Here is a 22,835-nt window from a genome sequence, read left to right as displayed (position 1 = left end):
TTTTAGATTTGTTTACAGTAATTTAATACTAAACAAATACAATGAAATATATTGTATTCGTTAGGTTCAGAATGATTTTGGCGAAATTATTGCATACACAAATTTTCACTTATATATATATATATATATATATCTATATATATATATATATATATATATATATATATATATATATATATATATATATATATATATATAGTGTTTTTATTTCTTGTATTCTGTCTTACATTGTGTATGTTGTTTATAAACCTGGATAAAAGGTTTGATTCTGTTGTGTTGTTGTTGTATATTGGTTTATGTTTTGTGTGAGTGTCTTGGTATGTGAGAGAGTGTGAGGGAGTGAGATAGTACCCAGACAATCATTTAAGAGAGATAGAGAGACTAAGAGGTTCCACAACACGCAGGTTGTTCGAGGTGGTGGAGACACTCTCCAGGATTCACTTGGTGCTGGAGTTTGCTCCTGGAGGAGAACTCTTTAATCGTGTCACAGCAGAAGGTAGACTACCTGAGAACGACTCAGCTAAGGTCTTCACTCAGGTGCTCTCAGCAGTCACTTACCTGGTCAGTACCTACTGTCAGCCATCACCTACCTGGTCAGTACCTACCTACTGTCTCACCTCACCTACCTGGTCAGTACCTAGTGTCTCACATCACCTACCTGGTCAGTACCTAGTGTCTCACATCACCTACCTGGTCAGTACCTACTGTCTCTCAGATATCACCTACCTGGTCAGTACCTACTGTCAGCCATCACCTAACTGGTCAGTACCTACTGTCAGCCATCACCTACCTGGTCAGTACCTACTGTCAGCCATTACCTACCTGGTCAGTACCTACTGTCAGCCATCACCTACCTGGTCAGTACCTACTGTCAGCCATCACCTACCTGGTCAGTACCTACTGTCAGCCATCACCTAACTGGTCAGTACCTACTGTCAGCCATCACCTACCTGGTCAGTACCTACTGTCAGCCATCACCTACCTGCTCAGTACCTACTGTCAGCCATCACCTACCTGGTCAGTACCTTCTGTGTCACCTACCTGGTCAGTACCTACTGTCTCACCTTACCTAGCTCAGGAAATACACTGTCACAACGTTAAGATTAGGTTCTTGTGATAGTCTCTAGGAATATGACCCTTAGAGGATAAATTAATTTTTTTGAAAAGATGTGTAAACACCTGACATCTCTGATATCACCAACAGCATCACCTGACATCTCTGGCATCACCCACAGTATCATCTAACATCTCTGACATCAGCTAACATGTGTAACATCACTCACAGCATCAGCTAACATGTGTAACGTCACTCACAGCATCAACTAACATCTCTGACACCACCCACAGCATCAGCTAACATGTGTGACACCACCCACAGCATGGGTTGTCCATCATACATCGTGACATCAAGGCGGAGAACGTGTTCCTAGCAGGTCCTGGTCAGGTCAAGCTGGGAGACTTTGGCTTCTCCACCAGAGTCAGTAATCTTCAACAACAACTGAGCACTTTCTGTGGCTCACCTCCCTATGCTGCTCCTGAACTGTACAAGGTTATTCTTATTATTATTATTATTATTATTATTAGTAGTAGTAGTAGTAGTAGTAGTAGTAACAGCAGTACTATCATTATTATTATTAGTAGTAGTAGTAGTAGTAACAACAATACTAGTAGTAGTATTAGTAGTAGTAGTAGTATCGTCATTATTATTATTAGTAGTAGTAGTAGTACAGTAATATTTTTACTAGTAATAGTAGTAGCAGCAGTAGTGGTAGTAGTGGTATTAGTAGTAATATTATTATTATTAGTAGTAGTGTCATTATTATTACTGTTCATTATCATTATAAACATCATTATCATTATTTATTGTGAGTGAGATGTTAAGATCTGCAAAATTAGAAGTTATGTAAAATCCTAAATGAGATCTTATTGTACTCACATAATAACTTTGTTATTATGAAGTTATTCCAAACTTAATGTATATTATACACTAGTGTATGTATATTATACACTAGTGTATGTATATTATACACTAGTGTATGTATATTATACACTAGTGTATGTATATTATACACTAGTGAATGAATATTATACACTAGTGTATGTATATTATACACTAGTGTATGTATAGTATACACTAGTGTATGTATATTATACACTAGTGAATGAATATTATACACTAGTGTATGTATATTATACACTAGTGTATGTATATTATACACTAGTGTATGTATATTATACACTAGTGAATGAATATTATACACTAGTGTATGTATATTATACACTAGTGTATGTATATTATACACTAGTGAATGAATAATATACACTAGTGTATGTATATTATACACTAGTGTATGTATATTATACACTAGTGTATGTATATTATACACTAGTGAATGAATATTATACACTAGTGTATGTATATTATACACTAGTGAATGAATATTATACACTAGTGTATGTATATTATACACTAGTGTATGTATATTATACACTAGTGAATGAATATTATACACTAGTGTATGTATATTATACACTAGTGTATGTATATTATACACTAGTGTATGTATATTATACACTAGTGAATGAATATTATACACTAGTGTATGTATATTATACACTAGTGAATGAATATTATACACTAGTGTATGTATATTATACACTAGTGAATGAATATTATACACTAGTGTATGTATATTATACACTAGTGAATGAATATTATACACTAGTGTATGTATATTATACACTAGTGTATGTATATTATACACTAGTGAATGAATATTATACACTAGTGTATGTATAATATACACTAGTGTATGTATATTATACACTAGTGAATGAATATTATACACTAGTGTATGTATATTATACACTAGTGTATGTATATTATACACTAGTGAATGAATATTATACACTAGTGTATGTATATTATACACTAGTGAATGAATATTATACACTAGTGAATGAATATTATACACTAGTGTATGTATATTATACACTAGTGAATGAATATTATACACTAGTGTATGTATATTATACACTAGTGTATGTATATTATACACTAGTGTATGTATATTATACACTAGTGAATGAATATTATACACTAGTGTATGTATATTATACACTAGTGTATGTATATTATACACTAGTGAATGAATATTATACACTAGTGTATGTATATTATACACTAGTGTATGTATATTATACACTAGTGAATGAATATTATACACTAGTGTATGTATATTATACACTAGTGTATGTATATTATACACTAGTGAATGAATATTATACACTAGTGTATGTATATTATACACTAGTGTATGTATATTATACACTAGTGAATGAATATTATACACTAGTGTATGTATATTATACACTAGTGTATGTATATTATAAACTAGTGTATGTATATTATACACTAGTGTATGTATATTATACACTAGTGTATGTATATTATACACTAGTGTATGTATATTATACACTAGTGAATGAATATTATACACTAGTGTATGTATATTATACACTAGTGTATGTATATTATACACTAGTGAATGAATATTATACACTAGTGTATGTATATTATACACTAGTGTATGTATATTATACACTAGTGAATGAATATTATACACTAGTGTATGTATATTATACACTAGTGTATGTATATTATACACTAGTGAATGAATATTATACACTAGTGTATGTATATTATACACTAGTGTATGTATATTATACACTAGTGAATGAATATTATACACTAGTGTATGTATATTATACACTAGTGTATGTATATTATAAACTAGTGTATGTATATTATACACTAGTGTATGTATATTATACACTAGTGTATGTATATTATACACTAGTGTATGTATATTATACACTAGTGAATGAATATTATACACTAGTGTATGTATATTATACACTAGTGTATGTATATTATACACTAGTGAATGAATATTATACACTAGTGTATGTATATTATACACTAGTGTATGTATATTATACACTGGTGAATGAATATTATACACTAGTGTATGTATATTATACACTAGTGTATGTATATTATACACTAGTGAATGAATATTATACACTAGTGTATGTATATTATACACTAGTGTATGTATATTATACACTAGTGTATGTATATTATACACTGGTGAATGAATATTATACACTAGTGTATGTATATTATACACTAGTGTATGTATATTATACACTAGTGAATGAATATTATACACTAGTGTATGTATATTATACACTAGTGTATGTATATTATACACTAGTGAATGAATATTATACACTAGTGTATGTATATTATACACTAGTGTATGTATATTATACACTAGTGAATGAATATTATACACTAGTGTATGTATATTATACACTAGTGTATGTATATTATATACTAGTGAATGAATATTATACACTAGTGTATGTATATTATACACTAGTGTATGTATATTATACACTAGTGAATGAAAATTATACACTAGTGAATGAATATTATACACTAGTGTATGTATATTATACACTAGTGTATGTATATTATACACTAGTGAATGAATATTATACACTAGTGTATGTATATTATACACTAGTGTATGTATATTATACACTAGTGAATGAATATTATACACTAGTGTATGTATATTATACACTAGTGTATGTATATTATACACTAGTGTATGTATATTATACACTAGTGTATGTATATTATACACTAGTGTATGTATATTATACACTAGTGTATGTATATTATACACTAGTGAATGAATATTATACACTAGTGTATGTATATTATACACTAGTGTATGTATATTATACACTAGTGTATGTATATTATACACTAGTATATGTATATTATACACTAGTGTATATGTATTATACACTAGTGTATGTATATTATACACTAGTGTATGTATATTATTCACTAGTGTATATATACTATACACTAGTGTATGTATATTATACACAGGTGTATGTATATTATACACTAGTGTATGTATATTATACACAGGTGTATGTATATTATACACTAGTGTATGTATATTATACACAGGTGTATGTATATTATACACTAGTGTATGTATATTATACACTAGTGTATGTATATTATACACTAGTTTATGTATATTATACACTAGTGTATATATATTATACACTAGTGTATGTATATTATACACAGGTGTATGTATATTATACACTAGTGTATGTATATTATACACAGGTGTATGTATATTATACACTAGTGTATGTATATTATACACAGGTATATGTATATTATACACTAGTGTATGTATATTATACACATGTGTATGTATATTATACATTAGTGTATGTATATTATACACTAGTTTATGTATATTATACACTAGTGTATGTATATTATACACTAGTGTATGTATATTATACACTAGTGTATGTATATTATACACTAGTGTATATATATTATACACTAGTGTATGTATATTATACACAGGTGTATGTATCTTATACACTAGTTTATGTATATTGTACACTATGTATATTATACACTAGTGTATGTATATTATACACTAGTGCATGTATATTATACACTAGTGTATGTATATTATACACTAGTTTATGTATATTATACACTAGTGTATGTATATTATACACTAGTGTATATTATACACTAGTTTATGTATATTATACACTAGTGTATGTATATTATACACTAGTTTATGTATATTATACACTAGTGTATGTATATTATACACTAGTGTATGTATCTTTTACACTAGTTTATGTATATTATACACTAGTGAATGAATATTATACACTAGTGTATGTATATTATACACTAGTGTATGTATATTATACACTAGTGTATGCATATTATACACTAGTGTATGTATATTATACACTAGTTTATGTATATTATACACTAGTGTATGTATATTATACACTAGTGTATGTATATTATACACTAGTGCATGTATATTATACACTAGTGTATATTATACACAGGTGTATGTATCTTATACACTAGTTTATGTATATTATACACTAGTGTATGTATATTATACACTAGTGTATGTATATTATACACTAGTGCATGTATATTATACACTAGTGTATGTATATTATACACTAGTTTATGTATATTATACACTAGTGTATGTATATTATACACTAGTGTATATTATACACTAGTTTATGTATATTATACACTAGTGTATGTATATTATACACTAGTTTATGTATATTATACACTAGTGTATGTATATTATACACTAGTGTATGTATGTTTTACACTAGTGTATGTATATTATACACTACTTTATGTATATTATACATTAGTGTATGTATATTATACACTAGTGTATATTATACACTAGTTTATGTATATTATACACAAGTGTATGTATATTATACACTAGTTTATGTATATTATACACTAGTGTATGTATATTATACACTAGTGTATGTATGTTTTACACTAGTGTATGTATATTATACACTACTTTATGTATATTATACATTAGTGTATGTATATTATACACTAGTGTATATTATACACTAGTTTATGTATATTATACACAAGTGTATGTATATTATACACTAGTTTATGTATATTATACACTAGTGTATGTATATTATACACTAGTGAATGAATGTTATACACTAGTGTATGTATATTATACACTAGTGTATGTATATTATACACTAGTGTATGTATATTATACACTAGTGTATGTATATTATACACTAGTTTATGTATATTATACACTAGTGTATGTATATTATACACTAGTGTATGTATATTATACACTAGTGCATGTATATTATACACTAGTGTATGTATATTATGCACTAGTTTATGTATATTATACACTACTGTATGTATATTATACACTAGTGTATATTATACACTAGTTTATGTATATTATACACTAGTGTATGTATATTATACACTAGTGTATGTATATTATACACTAGTTTGTATATTATACACTAGTTTATATATATTATACACTAGTGTATGTATATTATACACTAGTGTATGTATATTATGCACTAGTGTATGTATATTATACACTAGTTTATGTATATTATACACTAGTGAATGAATATTATACACTAGTGTATGTATATTATACACTAGTTTATGTATATTATACACTAGTGAATGAATATTATACACTAGTGTATGTATATTATACACTAGTGTATGTATATTATACACTAGTGTATGTATATTATACACTAGTTTATGTATATTATACACTAGCGTATGTATATTATACACTAATGTATGTATATTATACACTAGTGTATGTATATTATACACTAGTGTATGTATGTTATACACTAGTGTATGTATATTATACACTAGTGTATGTATATTATACACTAGTTTATGTATATTATACACTAGTGAATGAATATTATACACTAGTGTATGTATATTATACACTAGTGTATGTATATTATACACTAGTGTATGTATATTATACACTAGTGTATGTATATCATACACTAGTGTATGTATATTATACACTAGTGTATGTATATTATACACTAGTTTATGTATATTATGCACTAGTGTATGTATATTATACACTAGTTTATGTATATTATACACTAGTGTATGTATATTATACACTAGTGTATGTATATTATACACTAGTGTATGTATATTATACACTAGTGTATGTATATTATACACTAGTTTATGTATATTATACACTAGTGTATGTATATTATACACAGGTGTATGTATATTATACACTAGTGTATGTATATTATACACTAATGTATGTATATTATACACTAGTGTATGTATATTATACACTAGTTTATGTATATTATACACTAGTGTATGTATATTATACACTAGAGTATGTATATTATACACTAGTGTATGTATATTATACACTAGTTTATGTATATTATACACTAGTGAATGAATATTATACACTAGTGTATGTATATTATACACTAGTGTATGTATATTATACACTAGTGTATGTATATTATACACTAGTGTATGTATATTATACACTAGTGTATGTATATTATACACTAGTGTATGTATGTTATACACTAGTTTATGTATATTATACACTAGTGAATGTATATTATACACTAGTGTATGTATATTATACACTAGTGTATGTATATTATACACTAGTGTATGTATATTATACACTAGTGTATGTTATACACTAGTGTATGTTATACACTAGTGTATGTTATACACTAGTGTATGTTATACACTAGTGTATGTTATACACTAGTGTATGTTATACACTAGTGTATGTTATACACTAGTGTATGTATATTATACACTAGTGAATGAATATTATACACTAGTGTATGTATATTATACACTAGTGTATGTATATTATACACTAGTGTATGTATATTATACACTAGTGTATGTATATTATACACTAGTGTATGTATATTATACACTAGTGTATGTATATTATACACTAGTTTATGTATATTATACACTAGTGTATGTATATTATACACTAGTGTATGTATATTATACACTAGTGTATGTATATTATACACTAGTTTATGTATATTATACACTAGTGTATGTATATTATACACTAGTGTATGTATATTATTCACTAGTGTATGTATATTATACACTAGTGTATGTATATTATACACTAGTGTATGTATATTATACACTAGTGTATGTATATTATACACTAGTGTATGTATATTATACACTAGTTTATGTATATTATACACTAGTGTATGAATGTTGTGTTGAACATCTGTATTTAGTAACTTAGAGATCACTGTGGTCTGTGAGAGAACACTATGGTCTGTGAGAGAACACTGTGGTCTGTGAGAGAACACTGTGGTCTGTGAGAGAACACTGTGGTCTGTGGGAGAACACTGTGGTCTGTGGGAGAACACTGTACTCTTTGAGAGAACACTGTAGTCTGTGAGAGAACACTGTGGTCTGTGAGACAACACTGTGGTCTGTGAGAGAACACTGTGGTCTGTGAGAGAACACTGTGGTCTGTGAGAGAACACTGTGGTCCGTGAGAGAACACTGTAGTCTGTGGGAGAACACTGTACTCTTTGAGAGAACACTGTGGTCTGTGAGAGAACACTGTGGTGTGTGGGAGAACACTGGTGTCTGTGAGAGAACACTGTGGTCTGTGAGAGAACACTGTGGTCTGTGAGAGTACACTGTGGTCTGTGAGAGAACACTGTGGTCTGTGAGAGAACACTGTGGTGTGTGGGAGAACACTGTGGTCTGTGAGAGAACACTGTGGTCTGTGGGAGAACACTGTACTCTTTGAGAGAACACTGTGGTCTGTGGAGAACACTGTGATCTGTGAGAGAACACTGTGGTCTGTGGGAGAACACTGTGGTCTGTGAGACCACTATGGTCTGTGAGAGAACACTGTGGTCTGTGAGAGAACACCGTGGTCTGTGAGAGAACACTGTGGTCTGTGGGAGAACACTGTACTCTTTGAGAGAACACTGTGGTCTGTGAGAGAACACTAGAACACTGTGGACTGTGAGAGAAAACGGTGGTCTGTGGGAAAACACTGTGGTCTGTGAGAGAACACTGTGGTCTGTGGGAAAACATTGTGGTCTGTGAGAGAGCACTGTGGTCTGTGAGAGAACACTGTGGTCTGTGAGAGAACACTGTACTCTTTGAGAGAACACTGTGGTCTGAGAGAAGACTGTGCTCTGTGGGAGAACACTGTACTCTTTGAGAGAACATTGTGGTCTGTGAGAGAACACTGTGGTCTGTGAGAGAACACTGTGGTCTATGAGAGAACACTGTACTCTTTGAGAGAACACTATACTCTTTGAGAGAACACTGTGGTCTGTGAGAGAACACTGTGGTCTGTGAGAGAACACTGTGGTCTGTGGGAGAACACTGTTGTCTGTTGGAGAACACTCTGGTCTGTGAGAGAACACTGTGGGAGGTCTGTGAGAGAACACTGTGGTCTGTGAGAGAACACTGTGGTCTGTGGGAGAACACTGTGGTCTGTGGGAGAACACTGTGGTGTATGAGAGAACACTGTGGTCTCTGTGAGAGAACACTGTGGTCTGTGAGACAACACTGTGGTCTGTGAGAGAACACTGTGGTCTGTGAGAGAACACTGTGGTCTGTGAGAGAACACTGTGGTCTGTGAGAGAACACTGTAGTCTGTGGGAGAACACTGTACTCTTTGAGAGAACACTGTGGTCTGTGAGAGAACACTGTGGTGTGTGGGAGAACACTGTGGTCTGTGAGAGAACACTGTGGTCTGTGAGAGAACACTGTGGTCTGTGAGAGAACACTGTGGTCTGTGAGACAACACTGTGGTCTGTGAGAGAACATTGTGGTCTGTGAGAGAACACTGTGGTCTGTGAGAGAACACTGTGGTCTGTGGGAGAACACTGTACTCTTTGAGAGAACACTGTGGTCTGTGGAGAACACTGTGATCTGTGAGAGAACACTGTGGTCTGTGGGAGAACACTGTGGTCTGTGAGACCACTATGGTCTGTGAGAGAACACTGTGGTCTGTGAGAGAACACTCTGGTCTGTGAGAGAACACTGTGGTCTGTGGGAGAACACTGTACTCTTTGAGAGAACACTGTGGTCTGTGAGAGAACACTAGAACACTGTGGACTGTGAGAGAACACGGTGGTCTGTGGGAAAACACTGTGGTCTGTGAGAGAACACTGTGGTCTGTGGGAAAACATTGTGGTCTGTGAGAGAGCACTGTGGTCTGTGAGAGAACACTGTGGTCTGTGAGAGAACACTGTACTCTTTGAGAGAACACTGTGGTCTGAGAGAAGACTGTGCTCTGTGGGAGAACACTGTACTCTTTGAGAGAACATTGTGGTCTGTGAGAGAACACTGTGGTCTGTGAGAGAACACTGTGGTCTGTGAGAGAACACTGTGGTCTGTGAGAGAACACTGTACTCTTTGAGAGAACACTGTGGTCTGTGAGAGAACACTGTAGTCTGTGGGAGAACACTGTTGTCTGTGGGAGAACACTCTGGTCTGTGAGAGAACACTGTGGTCTGTGGGAGAACACTGTGGTCTGTGGGAGAACATTGTGGTCTGTGAGAGAACACTGTGGTCTGTGGGAGAACACTGTGGTCTGTGAGAGAACACTGTGGTCTGTGGGAGAACACCGTACTCTTTGAGAGAACACTGTGGTCTGTGAGAGAACACTGTGGTCTGTGGGAGAACACTGTGGTCTGTGGGAGAACACTCTGGTCTGTGGGAGAACACTGTGTTGTGTGAGAGAACACTGTGGTCTGTGGGAGAACACTGTGGTCTGTGGGAGAACTCTGTGGTCTGTGGGAGAGTACTGTGGTCTGTGGGAGAACACTGTGGCCTGTGGGAGCACACTGTGGTTTGTGCGAGAACACTGTGGTGTGTGAGAGAACACTGTGGTCTGTGGGAGAACACTGTGGTCTGTGGTAGAACACTGTGGTCTGAGAGAACACCATGGTCTGTGGGTGAACACTGTGGTGTGTGAGAGAACACTGTGGTATGTGAGAGAACACTGTGGTCTGTGGGAGAACACTGTGGTCTGTGAGAGAATACTGTTGTCTGTGGGAGAACACTGTGGTCTGTGGGAGAACACTGTACTCTTTGAGAGAACACTGTGGTCTGTGAGAGAACACTGTGGTCTGTGAGAGACCACTGTGGTCTGTGAACACTGTGGTTTGTGTGAGAACATTGTGGTCTGTGAGAGAACACTGTGGTGTCTGTGAGAGAACACTGTGGTCTGTGAGAACATACTGTGGTCTGTGAGAGAACACTGTGGTCTGTGAGAGAACAATGTGGTCTGTGAGAGAACTCTGGTCTGTGAAAGAACACTGTGGTCTGTGAGAGAACACTGTGGTCTGTGAGAGAACAGTGTGGTCTGTGAGTGGGTGAGAGAACTGTGATGAGAACACTGTGAGAGAACACTGGTCTGTGTGGTCTGTGAGAGAACACTGTGTGGGAACACTGAGATCTGTGTGAACACTGTGGTCTGTGAGAGAACACTGTGGTCTGTGAGAGAACAATGTCGTCTGTGAGAGAACTGTGGTCTGTGAGAGAACAATGTCGTCAGTGTGGTCTTTGAGAGAACATTGTGGTCTATAAGAGAACACTGTGGTCTGTGAGAGAACACTGTGGTTTGAGAACACTGTAGTCTGTGAGAAAACACTGTGGTCTGTGAGAGAACACTGTGGTCTGTGAGAGAACACTCTGGTCTGTGACAGAACACCGTGGTCTGTGAGAGAACAATGTGATCTGTGAGAGAACACCGTGGTCTGTGAGAGAACACTGTGGTCTGTGTGAGAACACTGTGGTCTGTGTGAGAACATTGTGGTCTGTGAGAGAACACTGTGGTGTATGAGAGGATACTGGGGTCTGTGAGAGAACAATGTGGTCAGTGACAGAACATTAGTCTGTGAAAGATCATTGTGGTCTGTAACATAACACTGGTCTGTGAGAGAACACTGTGGTCTGTGAGACAACACTGTGGTCTGTGAGAGAACACTGTGGTCTGTGAGAGAACACTGTGGTCTGTAAGAGAACACTGTGGTCTGTGAGAGAGCACTGTGGTCTGTGAGAGAACAATGCGGTCTATGAGAGAACAGTGTGATCTGTGACAGAACACTGTGTGGTCTGTGAGGAAACACTGGGGTCTGTGAGAGAACAATGTGGTCTGTGAGGGAACACTGGTCTGTAACATAACACTGTGGTCTGTGAGAGAGTAATGTGGTCTGTGAGAGAACACTGTGGTCTGTGAGGGAACACTGTGGTCTGTGAGAGAGCAATGTAGTCTGTGAGAGAACACTGTGGTCTGTGAGGAAACACTGGGGTCTGTGAGAGAACACTGTGGTCTGTGAGGGAACACTGTGGTCTGTGAGAGAGCAATGTAGTCTGTGAGAGAACACTGTGGTCTGTGAGAGAACACTGTGGTCTGTGAGAGAACACTGTGGTCTGTGAGAGAACAGTGTGGTCTGTGAGAGAACACTGTGGTCTGTGAGAGAACACTGTGGTCTGTGAGAGAACAGTGTGGTCTGTGAGAGAACACTGTGGTTTGTGAGAGAACATTGTGGTCTGTGAGAGAACACTGTGGTCTATGAGAGAACACTGTGGTCTGTGAGAGAGCACTGTGGTCTGTGAGAGAACAGTGTGGTCTGTGAGAGAACAGTGTGGTCTGTGAGAGAACAATGTGGTCTGTGAGAGAACACTGTGGTCTGTGAAAGAACACTGTGGTCTGTGAGAGAACAGTGTGTTCTGTGAGAGAACAGTGTGGTCTGTGAGAGAACAAGGCGGTCTATGAGAGAACAGTGTGATCTGTGACAGAACACTGTGTGGTCTATAAGGAAACACTGGGGTCTGTGAGAGAACAATGTGGTCTGTGAGGGAACACTGGTCTGTAACATAACACTGTGGTCTGTGAGAGAGTAATGTGGTCTGTGAGAGAACACTGTGGTCTGAGAGAGAGCACTGTGGACTGTGAGAGAACAATATGGTCTGTGAGAGAACACTGTGGTCTATGAGAGAAGACTGGGGTCTGTGAGAGAACACTGGGGTCTGTGAGAGAACACTGTGGTCTGTGAGGGAACACTGTGGTCTGTGAGAGAGCAATGTAGTCTGTGAGAGAACACTGTGGTCTGTGAGAGAACACTGTGGTCTGTGAGAGAACACTGTGGTCTGTGAGTAAACACTGTGGTCTGTGAGAGAAGTGTGGTCTGCGAGAGAACACTGTGGTTTGTGAGAGAACATTGTGGTCTGTGAGAGAACACTGTGGTCTATGAGAGAACAATGGGGTCTGTGAGAGAGCACTGTGGTCTGTGAGAGAACACTGTGGTCTGTAAGAGAACAGTGTGGTCTCTAAGAAAGCAGTGTGGTCTGGGAGAGAACAGTGTGGTCTGTGAGAGAACAGTGTGGTCTGTGAGAGAACAATGTGGTCTGTGAGAGAACACTGTGGTCTGTGAAAGAACACTGTGGTCTGTGAGAGAACAGTGTGGTCTGTGAGAGAACAGTGTGGTCTGTGAGAGAACAATGTGGTCTGTGAGAGAACACTGTGGTCTGTGAGAGAACACTGTGGTCTGTGAGAGAACACTGTGGTCTGTGAGAGAACAGTGTGGTCTGTGAGAGAACAGTGTGGTCTGTGAGAGAACAATGTGGTCTGTGAGAGAGCACTGTGGTCTGTGAGAGAACACTGTTGTCAGTGAGAGAACACTGTAGTCTGTGAGAGAACAATGTGGTATGTAAGAGAACACTTTGGTCTGTGAGAGAACACTGTGGTCTGTGGGAGAACACTGTGGTCTGTGAGAGAACACTGTGGTCTGTGGGAGAACACTGTGGTCTGTGGGAGAACACTGTAATCTGTGAGAGAACACTGTGGTCTGTGAGAGAACACTGTGGTCTGTGAGAGAACACTGTGGTCTGTGAGAGAACACTGTGGTCTGTGAGAGAACACTGTGGTCTGTGAGAGAACACTGTAGTCTGTGGGAGAACACTGTACTCTTTGAGAGAACACTGTGGTCTGTGAGAGAACACTGTGGTGTGTGGGAGAACACTGTGGTCTGTGAGAGAACACTGTGGTCTGTGAGAGAACACTGTGGTCTGTGAGAGAACACTGTGGTCTGTGAGAGAACACTGTGGTCTGTGAGACAACACTGTACTCTTTGAGAGAACACTGTGGTCTGTGAGAGAACACTGTGGTCTGTGAGAGAACACTGTGGTCTGTGGGAGAACACTGTACTCTTTGAGAGAACACTGTGGTCTGTGGAGAACACTGTGATCTGTGAGAGAACACTGTGGTCTGTGGGAGAACACTGTGGTCTGTGAGACAACACTGTACTCTATGAGAGAACACTGTGGTCTGTGAGAGAACACTCTGGTCTGTGAGAGAACACTGTGGTCTGTGGGAGAACACTGTACTCTTTGAGAGTCTGTGGTCTGTGAGAGAACACTAGAACACTGTGGACTGTGAGAGAACACGGTGGTCTGTGGGAAAACACTGTGGTCTGTGAGAGAACACTGTGGTCTGTGGGAAAACATTGTGGTCTGTGAGAGAGCACTGTGGTCTGTGAGAGAACACTGTGGTCTGTGAGAGAACACTGTACTCTTTGAGAGAACACTGTGGTCTGAGAGAAGACTGTGGTTTGTGGGAGAACACTGTACTCTTTGAGAGAACACTGTGGTCTGCGACAGAACACTGTGGTCTGTGGGAGAACATTGTGGTCTGTGAGAGAACACTGTGGTCTGTGAGAGAACACTGTGGTCTGTGAGAGAACACTGTACTCTTTGAGAGAACACTGTGGTCTGTGAGAGAACACTGTAGTCTGTGGGAGAACACTGTTGTCTGTGGGAGAACACTGTGGTCTGTGGGAGAACACTGTGGTCTGTGGGAGAACACTGTGGTCTGTGGGAGAACATTGTGGTCTGTGAGAGAACACTGTGGTTTGTCGGAGAACACTGTGGTCTGTGAGAGAACACTGTGGTCTGTGGGAGAACACTGTACTCTTTGAGAGAACACTGTGGTCTGTGAGACCACTGTGGTCTGTGAGAGAACACTGTGGTCTGTGGGAGAACACTCTGGTCTGTGGGAGAACACTGTGTTGTATGAGAGAACACTGTGGTCTGTGGGAGAACACTGTGGTCTGTGGGAGAACTGTGTGGTCTCTGCGAGAACACTGTGGTCTGTGGGAGAACACTGTGGTCTGTGGGAGAACACTGAGGTCTGTGGGAGCACACTGTGGTCTGTGTGAGAACACTGTGGTGTGTGAGAGAACACTGTGGTGTGTGGGAGAACACTGTGGTCTGTGGGAGAACACTGTGGTCTGTGGTAGAACACTGTGGTCTGATGGAGAACACTGTGGTCTGTGAGTGAACACTGTGGTCTGTGGGAGAACACTGTACTTTTTGAGAGAACACTGTGGTCTGTGGGAGAACACTGTGGTATGTGGGAGAACACTGTGGTCTGTGGGAAAGCACTGTGGTCTTTGGGAGAACACTGTGGTCTGTGGGAGAACACTGTGGTCTGTGGTAGAACACTGTGGTCTATGAGAGAACACTGTGATCTGTGAGAGAACCCTGTGGTCTGTGAGAGAACACTGTGGTCTGTGAGAGAACAATATGGTCTATGAGAGAACAGTTTGATCTATGAGAGAACACTGTGGCCTGTGAGAAAACTCTGTGGTCTGTGAGAGAACATTGTGATCTGTGAGAGAACACTCTGGTCTGTGTGGGAACACTGTGATCTGTGTGAACACTGTGGTCTGTGAGAGAACACTGTGGTCTGTGAGAGAACAATGTCGTCTGTGAGAGAACAGTGTGGTCTTTGAGAGAACATTGTGGTCTATAAGAGAACACTGTGGTCTGTGAGAGAACACTGTGGTTTGAGAACACTGTAGTCTGTGAGAGAACACTGTGGTCTGTGAGAGAACACTCTGGTCTGTGACAGAACACCGTGGTCTGTGAGAGAACAATGTGATCTGTGAGAGAACACCGTGGTCTGTGAGAGAACACCGTGGTCTGTGAGAGAACACTGTGGTCTGTGTGAGAACACTGTGGTCTGTGTGAGAACATTGTGGTCTGTGAGAGAACACTGTGGTGTATGAGAGGATACTGGGGTCTGTGAGAGAACAATGTGGTCAGTGACAGAACATTAGTCTGTGAAAGATCATTGTGGTCTGTAACATAACACTGTGGTCTGTGAGAGAACACTGTGGTCTGTGAGACAACACTGTGGTCTGTGAGAGAACACTGTGGTCTGTGAGAGAACACTGTGGTCTGTAAGAGAACAGTGTGTTCTGTTAGAGAACAGTGTGGTCTGTGAGAGAACAATGCGGTCTATGAGAGAACAATGTGATCTGTGACAGAACACTGTGTGGTCTATAATGAAACACTGGGGTCTGTGAGAGAACAATGTGGTCTGTGAGGGAACACTGGTCTGTAACATAACACTGTGGTCTGTGAGAGAGTAATGTGGTCTGTGAGAGAACACTGTGGTCTGAGAGAGAACACTGTGGACTGTGAGAGAACAATATGGTCTGTGAGAGAACACTGTGGTCTATGAGAGAAGACTGGGGTCTGTGAGAGAACACTGGGGTCTGTGAGAGAACACTGTGGTCTGTGAGAGAACATTGTGGTCTGTGAGAGAACACTGTGGTCTATGAGAGAACACTGTTGTCTGTGAGAGAGCACTGTGGTCTGTGAGGTCTGGTCTGTGAGAGAACACTGTGGTCTGTGAGGAAACACTGTGGTCTGTGAGAGAACACTGTGGTCTGTGAGTGAACAGTGTGGTCTGTGAGAGAGCAATGTAGTGGGGTCTGTGAGAGAACACTGTGGTCTGTGAGAGAACACTGTGGTCTGTGAGAGAACACTGTGGTCTGTGAGTTAACACTGTGGTCTGTGAGAGAGTAAACACTGTGGTCTGCGAGAGAACACTGTGGTTTGTGAGAGAACATTGTGGTCTGTGAGAGAACACTGTGGTCTATGAGAGAACAATGGGGTCTGTGAGAGAGCACTGTGGTCTGTGAGAGAACACTGTGGTCTGTAAGAGAACAGTGTGGTCTCTAAGAAAGCAGTGTGGTCTGGGAGAGAACAGTGTGGTCTGTGAGAGAACAGTGTGGTCTGTGAGAGAACAGTGTGGTCTGTGAGAGAACACTGTGGTCTGTGAAAGAACACTGTGGTCTGTGAGAGAACAGTGTGGTCTGTGAGAGAACAGTGTGGTCTGTGAGAGAACAATGTGGTCTGTGAGAGAGCACTGTGGTCTGTGAGAGAACACTGTTGTCAGTGAGAGAACACTGTAGTCTGTGAGAGAACAATGTGGTATGTAAGAGAACACTTTGGTCTGTGAGATAACACTTTGGTCTGTGAGAGAACACTGTGGTCTGTGAGAAAAGACTGATCTGTGAGAGAACACTGTGGTCTGTGAGAGAACACTGTGGTCTGTGAGAGAACACCGTGGTCTATGAGAGAACAGTGTGATCTGTGAGAGAACACTGTGGTCTGTGAGAGAACACTGTGGTGTATGAGAGAACACTGGGGTCTGTGAGAGAACAATGTGGTCAGTGACGGAACACTGGTCTGTGAGAGAACATTGTGGTCTGTAACTTAACACTGTGGTCTGTGAGAGAGTAATGGTGTTCTGTGAGACAACACTGTGGTCTGTGAGAGAACCTTGTGGTCTGTGAGAAAACACTGTGGTCTGTGAGAGAACACTGTGGTCTGTGAGAGAACACTGTGGTCTGTGAGAGAGCACTGTGGTCTGTGAGAGAACACTGTGGTCTGTAAGAGAACACTGTGGTCTGTGAGAGAAAACTGTGGTTTGTGAGAGAACAATGTGGTCTATGAGAGAACAGGGTGATCTGTGAAAGAACATTTTGGTCTGTGAGAGAACACTGTGGTCTCTAAGATAACACTGTGGTCTCTCAGATAACACTGTGGAGAACACTGTGGTCTGTGTATCTGATAACACTGTGGAGAACACTGTGGTCTCTTAGATCTGTGGAGAGAACACTGTGTTTCTCAGATAACTGTGGAGAGAACACTGTGGTCTAACACTGTGGTCTTTCAGATAACACTGTGCTTTCTCAGATAACACTGGTCTCATACATAACACTGTGGTCTCTCTGATAACACTGTGGTCTCTCAGATAACACTGTTGTCTCTCAGATAACACTGTGGTTTCTCAGATAACAATGTGGTTTCTCAGATAACACTGTGTTCTCTCAGATAACACTGTGTTCTCTCAGATAACACTGTGGTCTCTCAGATAACACTGTGGTCTCTCAGATAACACTGTGTTCTCTCAGATAACACTGTGGTCTCTCAGATAACACTGTGGTCTCTCAGATAACACTGTGGTCTCTTAAGATAACACTGTGGTCTCAAAGATAACACTATGGTCTCAAAGATAATACTGTGGTCTCTCAGATAACACTGTGGTTTCTCAGATAACAATGTGGTTTCTCAGATAACACTGTGGTCTCTAAGATAACACTGTGGTCTCTCAGATAACACTGTGGTCTCTACGATAACACTGTGGTCTCTAAGATAACACTGTGGCCTCTCAGATAACACTGTGGTCTCTAAGATAACACTGTGGTCTCTCAGATAACACTGTGGTCTCTAAGATAACACTGTGGTCTCTCAGATAACACTGTGGTCTCTCAGATAACACTGTGGTCTCTAAGATAACACTGTGGTCTCTAAGATAAGACTGTGGTCTCTAAGATAACACTGTGGTCTCTCAGATAACACTGTGGTCTCTCAGATAACACTGTGGTCTCTCAGATAACACTGTGGTCTCTCAGATAACACTGTGGTCTCTCAGATAACACTGTGGTCTCTCAGATAACACTGTGGTCTCTCAGATAACACTGTGGTCTCAGAGATAACACTGTGGTCTCTCAGATAACACTGTGGTCTCTCAGATAACACTGTGGTCTCTCAGATAACAATGTGGTCTCTAAGATAACACTGTGGTCTCTCAGATAACAATGTGGTCTCTCAGATAACACTGTGGTCTCTCAGATAACAATGTGGTCTCTCAGATAACACTGTGGTCTCTCAGATAACAATGTGGTCTCTAAGATAACACTGTGGTCTCTCAGATAACAATGTGGTCTCTCAGATAACACTGTGGTCTCTCAGATGACAATGTGGTCTCTCAGATAACACTGTGGTCTCTCAGATAACAATGTGGTCTCTAAGATAACACTATGGTCTCTCAGATAACAATGTGGTCTCTCAGATAACACTGTGGTCTCAGAGATAACACTGTGGTCTCAGAGATAACACTGTGGTCTCTCAGATAACACTATGGTCTCTCAGATAACAATGTGGTCTCTCAGATAACACTATGGTCTCAGAGATAACAATGTGGTCTCTCAGATAACAATGTGGTCTCTCAGATAACAATGTGGTCTCTCAGATAACACTGTGGTCTCTCAGATAACAATGTGGTCTCTAAGATAACACTATGGTCTCAGAGATAACATTCCCAGGTGTGAGTGTCCTAGAACCTTCCCATATATTGTTTTACAATATTAAAACATTGTTATTATTGGCAGGACGAGTCTTACATTGGACCAGCTGTTGACATCTGGGCACTGGGAGTCTTACTCTACTTCATCCTTACTGCTGACATGCCCTTCAAGGTGGGTTATTACCCTTCATGGTGGGTTATTGGACCTTCAAGGTGGGTTATTACCCTTCATGGTGGGTTATTGGACCTTCAAGGTGGGTTATTACCCTTCATGGTGGGTTATTGGACCTTCAAGGTGGGTTATTACCCTTCATGGTGGGTTATTACCCTTCATGGTGGGTTATTACCCTTCATGGTGGGTTATTACCCTTCATGGTGGGTTATTACCCTTCATGGTGGGTTATTACCCTTCATGGTGGGTTATTGGACCTTCAAGGTGGGTTATTACCCTTCATGGTGGGTTATTACCCTTCATGGTGGGTTATTACCCTTCATGGTGGGTTATTACCCTTCATGGTGGGTTATTACCCTTCATGGTGGGTTATTACCCTTCATGGTGGGTTATTACCCTTCATGGTGGGTTATTACCCTTCATGGTGGGTTATTACCCTTCATGTTGGGTTATTACCCTTCATGGTTGGTTATTGGACCTTCAAGATGGGTTATTACCCTTCATGGTGGGTTATTGGATCTTCAAGGTGGGTTATTACCCTTCATGGTGGGTTATTGGACTTTCAAGGTGGGTTATTTTCCTACATGGTGGGTTATTGAATCTTCATGGTGGGTTATTGAACCTTCAAGGTGGGTTATTACCCTTCGTGGTGGGTTATTGGACCTTCAAGATGGGTTATTACCCTTCAAGGTGGGTTATTGGACCTTCAAGGTGGGTTATTACCCTTCATGGTGGGTTATTACCCCATAAGGTTGGGTTATTACCCCTTCAGGGTGGGTTACCCATTCAGGGTGGGTTATTACCTCTTCAGTGTGGGTTAACCTAGCCTTGTAAGGTGAATCGTAAATAAATAGCTCTGGCTCCTGGACCCTGGTCATTGTAAGCAATGTAAGGAAATGAGAGAAGATAGTATGTACATGATGTAGTAAGTAGGTGACAGCTGAGCGTCAGGTGAAGGTGTTAGGTCACCTAATATTGGTGTCACCTGGTTGCTAGGTGTCAAAAGGAGTATTGTCATGTGTACTATGGAAGTTGACACAGTGTACTAGCCATATCTTTGTTCTGTGATGTTGCTAGTAGTCAGTGAGGATTCAGTACAGTGTTGCTAGTAGCCAATGAGGATGATTCAGTACAGTGTTGCTAGTAGTCAGTGAGGATGATTCAGTACAGTGTTGCTAGTAGGTGAGGGTGATTCAGTACAGTGTTGCTAGTAGGTGAGGGTGATTCAGTACAGTGTTGCTAGTAGCCAGTGAGGATGATTCAGTACAGTGTTGCTAGTAGCCAGTGAGGATGATTCAGTACAGTGTTGCTAGCAGGTGAGGATGATTCAGTACAGTTTTGCTAGTAGCCGGTAAGGACAATTCAGTAGAGTGTTGCTAGTAGTCACTGAGGATTCAGTACAGTGTTGCTAGTAGTTGGTGAGGATGATTCAGTACAATGTTGCTAGTAGTCACTGAGGATGATTCAGTACAGTGTTGCTAGTAGCCAGTGAGGATGATTCAGTACAGCGTTGCTAGTAGCCAGTGAGGACGATTCAGTACAGTGTTGCTAGTAGTCACTGAGGATTCAGTACAGTGTTGCTAGTAGTTGGTGAGGATGATTCAGTACAGTGTTGCTAGTAGTCACTGAGGATGATTCAGTACAGTGTTGCTAGTAGTCACTGAGGATGATTCAGTACAGTGTTGCTAGTAGCCAGTGAGGATGATTCAGTACAGTGTTGCTAGTAGTCACTGAGGATGATTCAGTACAGTTTTGCAAGTAGCCGGTAAGGACAATTCAGTACAGTGTTGCTAGTAGCCAGTGAGGATGATTCAGTACAGCGTTGCTAGTAGCCAGTGAGGACGATTCAGTACAGTGTTGCTAGTCACTGAGGATTCAGTACAATGTTGCTAGTAGTCACTGAGGATGATTCAGTACAGTGTTGCTAGTAGTCACTGAGGATGATTCAGTACAGTGTTGCTAGTAGTCACTGAGGATGATTCAGTACAGTGTTGCTAGTAGCCAGTGAGGATGATTCAGTACAGTGTTGCTAGTAGTCAGTGAGGATGATTTAGTTCAGTGTTGCTAGTAGCCAGTGAGGATAATTCAGAACAGTGTTGCTAGTGGCCAGTGAGGATGATTCAGTACAGTTTTGCTAGTAGCCAGTGAGGATGGTTCAGTACAGTGTTGCTAGTAGTCAGTGAGGATGATTCAGTACAGTGCTGCTAGTAGCCAGTGAGGATGATTCAGTACATTGTTGCTAGTAGTCGGTGAGGATAATTCAGTACAGTGTTCCTAGTAAGTGAGGATGATTCACTACAGTGTTGCTAGTAGTCAGTGAGGATGATTCTGTACAGTGTTGCCAGTAGCCAGTGAGGATAATTCAGTACAGTATTGCTAGTGGCCAGTGAAGATGATTCAGTACAGTGTTGCTAGTAGAGAATGAGGATGATTCAGTACAGTGTTGCTAGTAGCCAGTGAGGATGATTCAGTACCGTGTTGCTAGTAGTCACTGTAGATGATTCAGTACCATGTTGCTAGTAGCCAGTGATGATGATTCAGTACAGTGTTGCTAGTAGTCAGTGAGGATGATTCAGTACCGTGTTCCTAGTAGTCATTGAGGATGATTCAGTACAGTGTTGCTAGTAGTCATTGAGGATGATTCAGTACAGTGTTGCTAGTCATTGAGGATGATTCAGTACAGTGTTGCTAGTAGTCACTGAGGA

The 22,835-nt window shown here is 39.4% G+C and overlaps 1 protein-coding gene across 5 annotated transcripts in view; it reads left to right on the top strand.

The window, feature by feature from the left end:
- LOC128706524 (serine/threonine-protein kinase NIM1) overlaps positions 1-22,835 on the top strand; it is a 171,377-nt gene that overhangs the window by 109,523 nt on the left and 39,019 nt on the right. For all 5 annotated transcript variants that reach the window (XM_070098511.1, XM_070098510.1, XM_070098509.1 and 2 more), the window contains exons 4-6: positions 405-561; positions 1,379-1,549; positions 20,044-20,130. In XM_070098511.1, the coding sequence (XP_069954612.1) occupies positions 405-561; positions 1,379-1,549; positions 20,044-20,130 (415 nt within the window). The remainder of the gene's footprint in view (positions 1-404; positions 562-1,378; positions 1,550-20,043; positions 20,131-22,835) is intronic.

This window comes from Cherax quadricarinatus, chromosome 62, assembly GCF_038502225.1.
Source record: "Cherax quadricarinatus isolate ZL_2023a chromosome 62, ASM3850222v1, whole genome shotgun sequence".
Lineage (NCBI taxonomy): Eukaryota > Metazoa > Arthropoda > Malacostraca > Decapoda > Parastacidae > Cherax > Cherax quadricarinatus.
The sequence above is the reverse complement of the archived record's forward strand: the minus strand, read 5'-3'. Positions and strand labels throughout refer to the sequence as shown.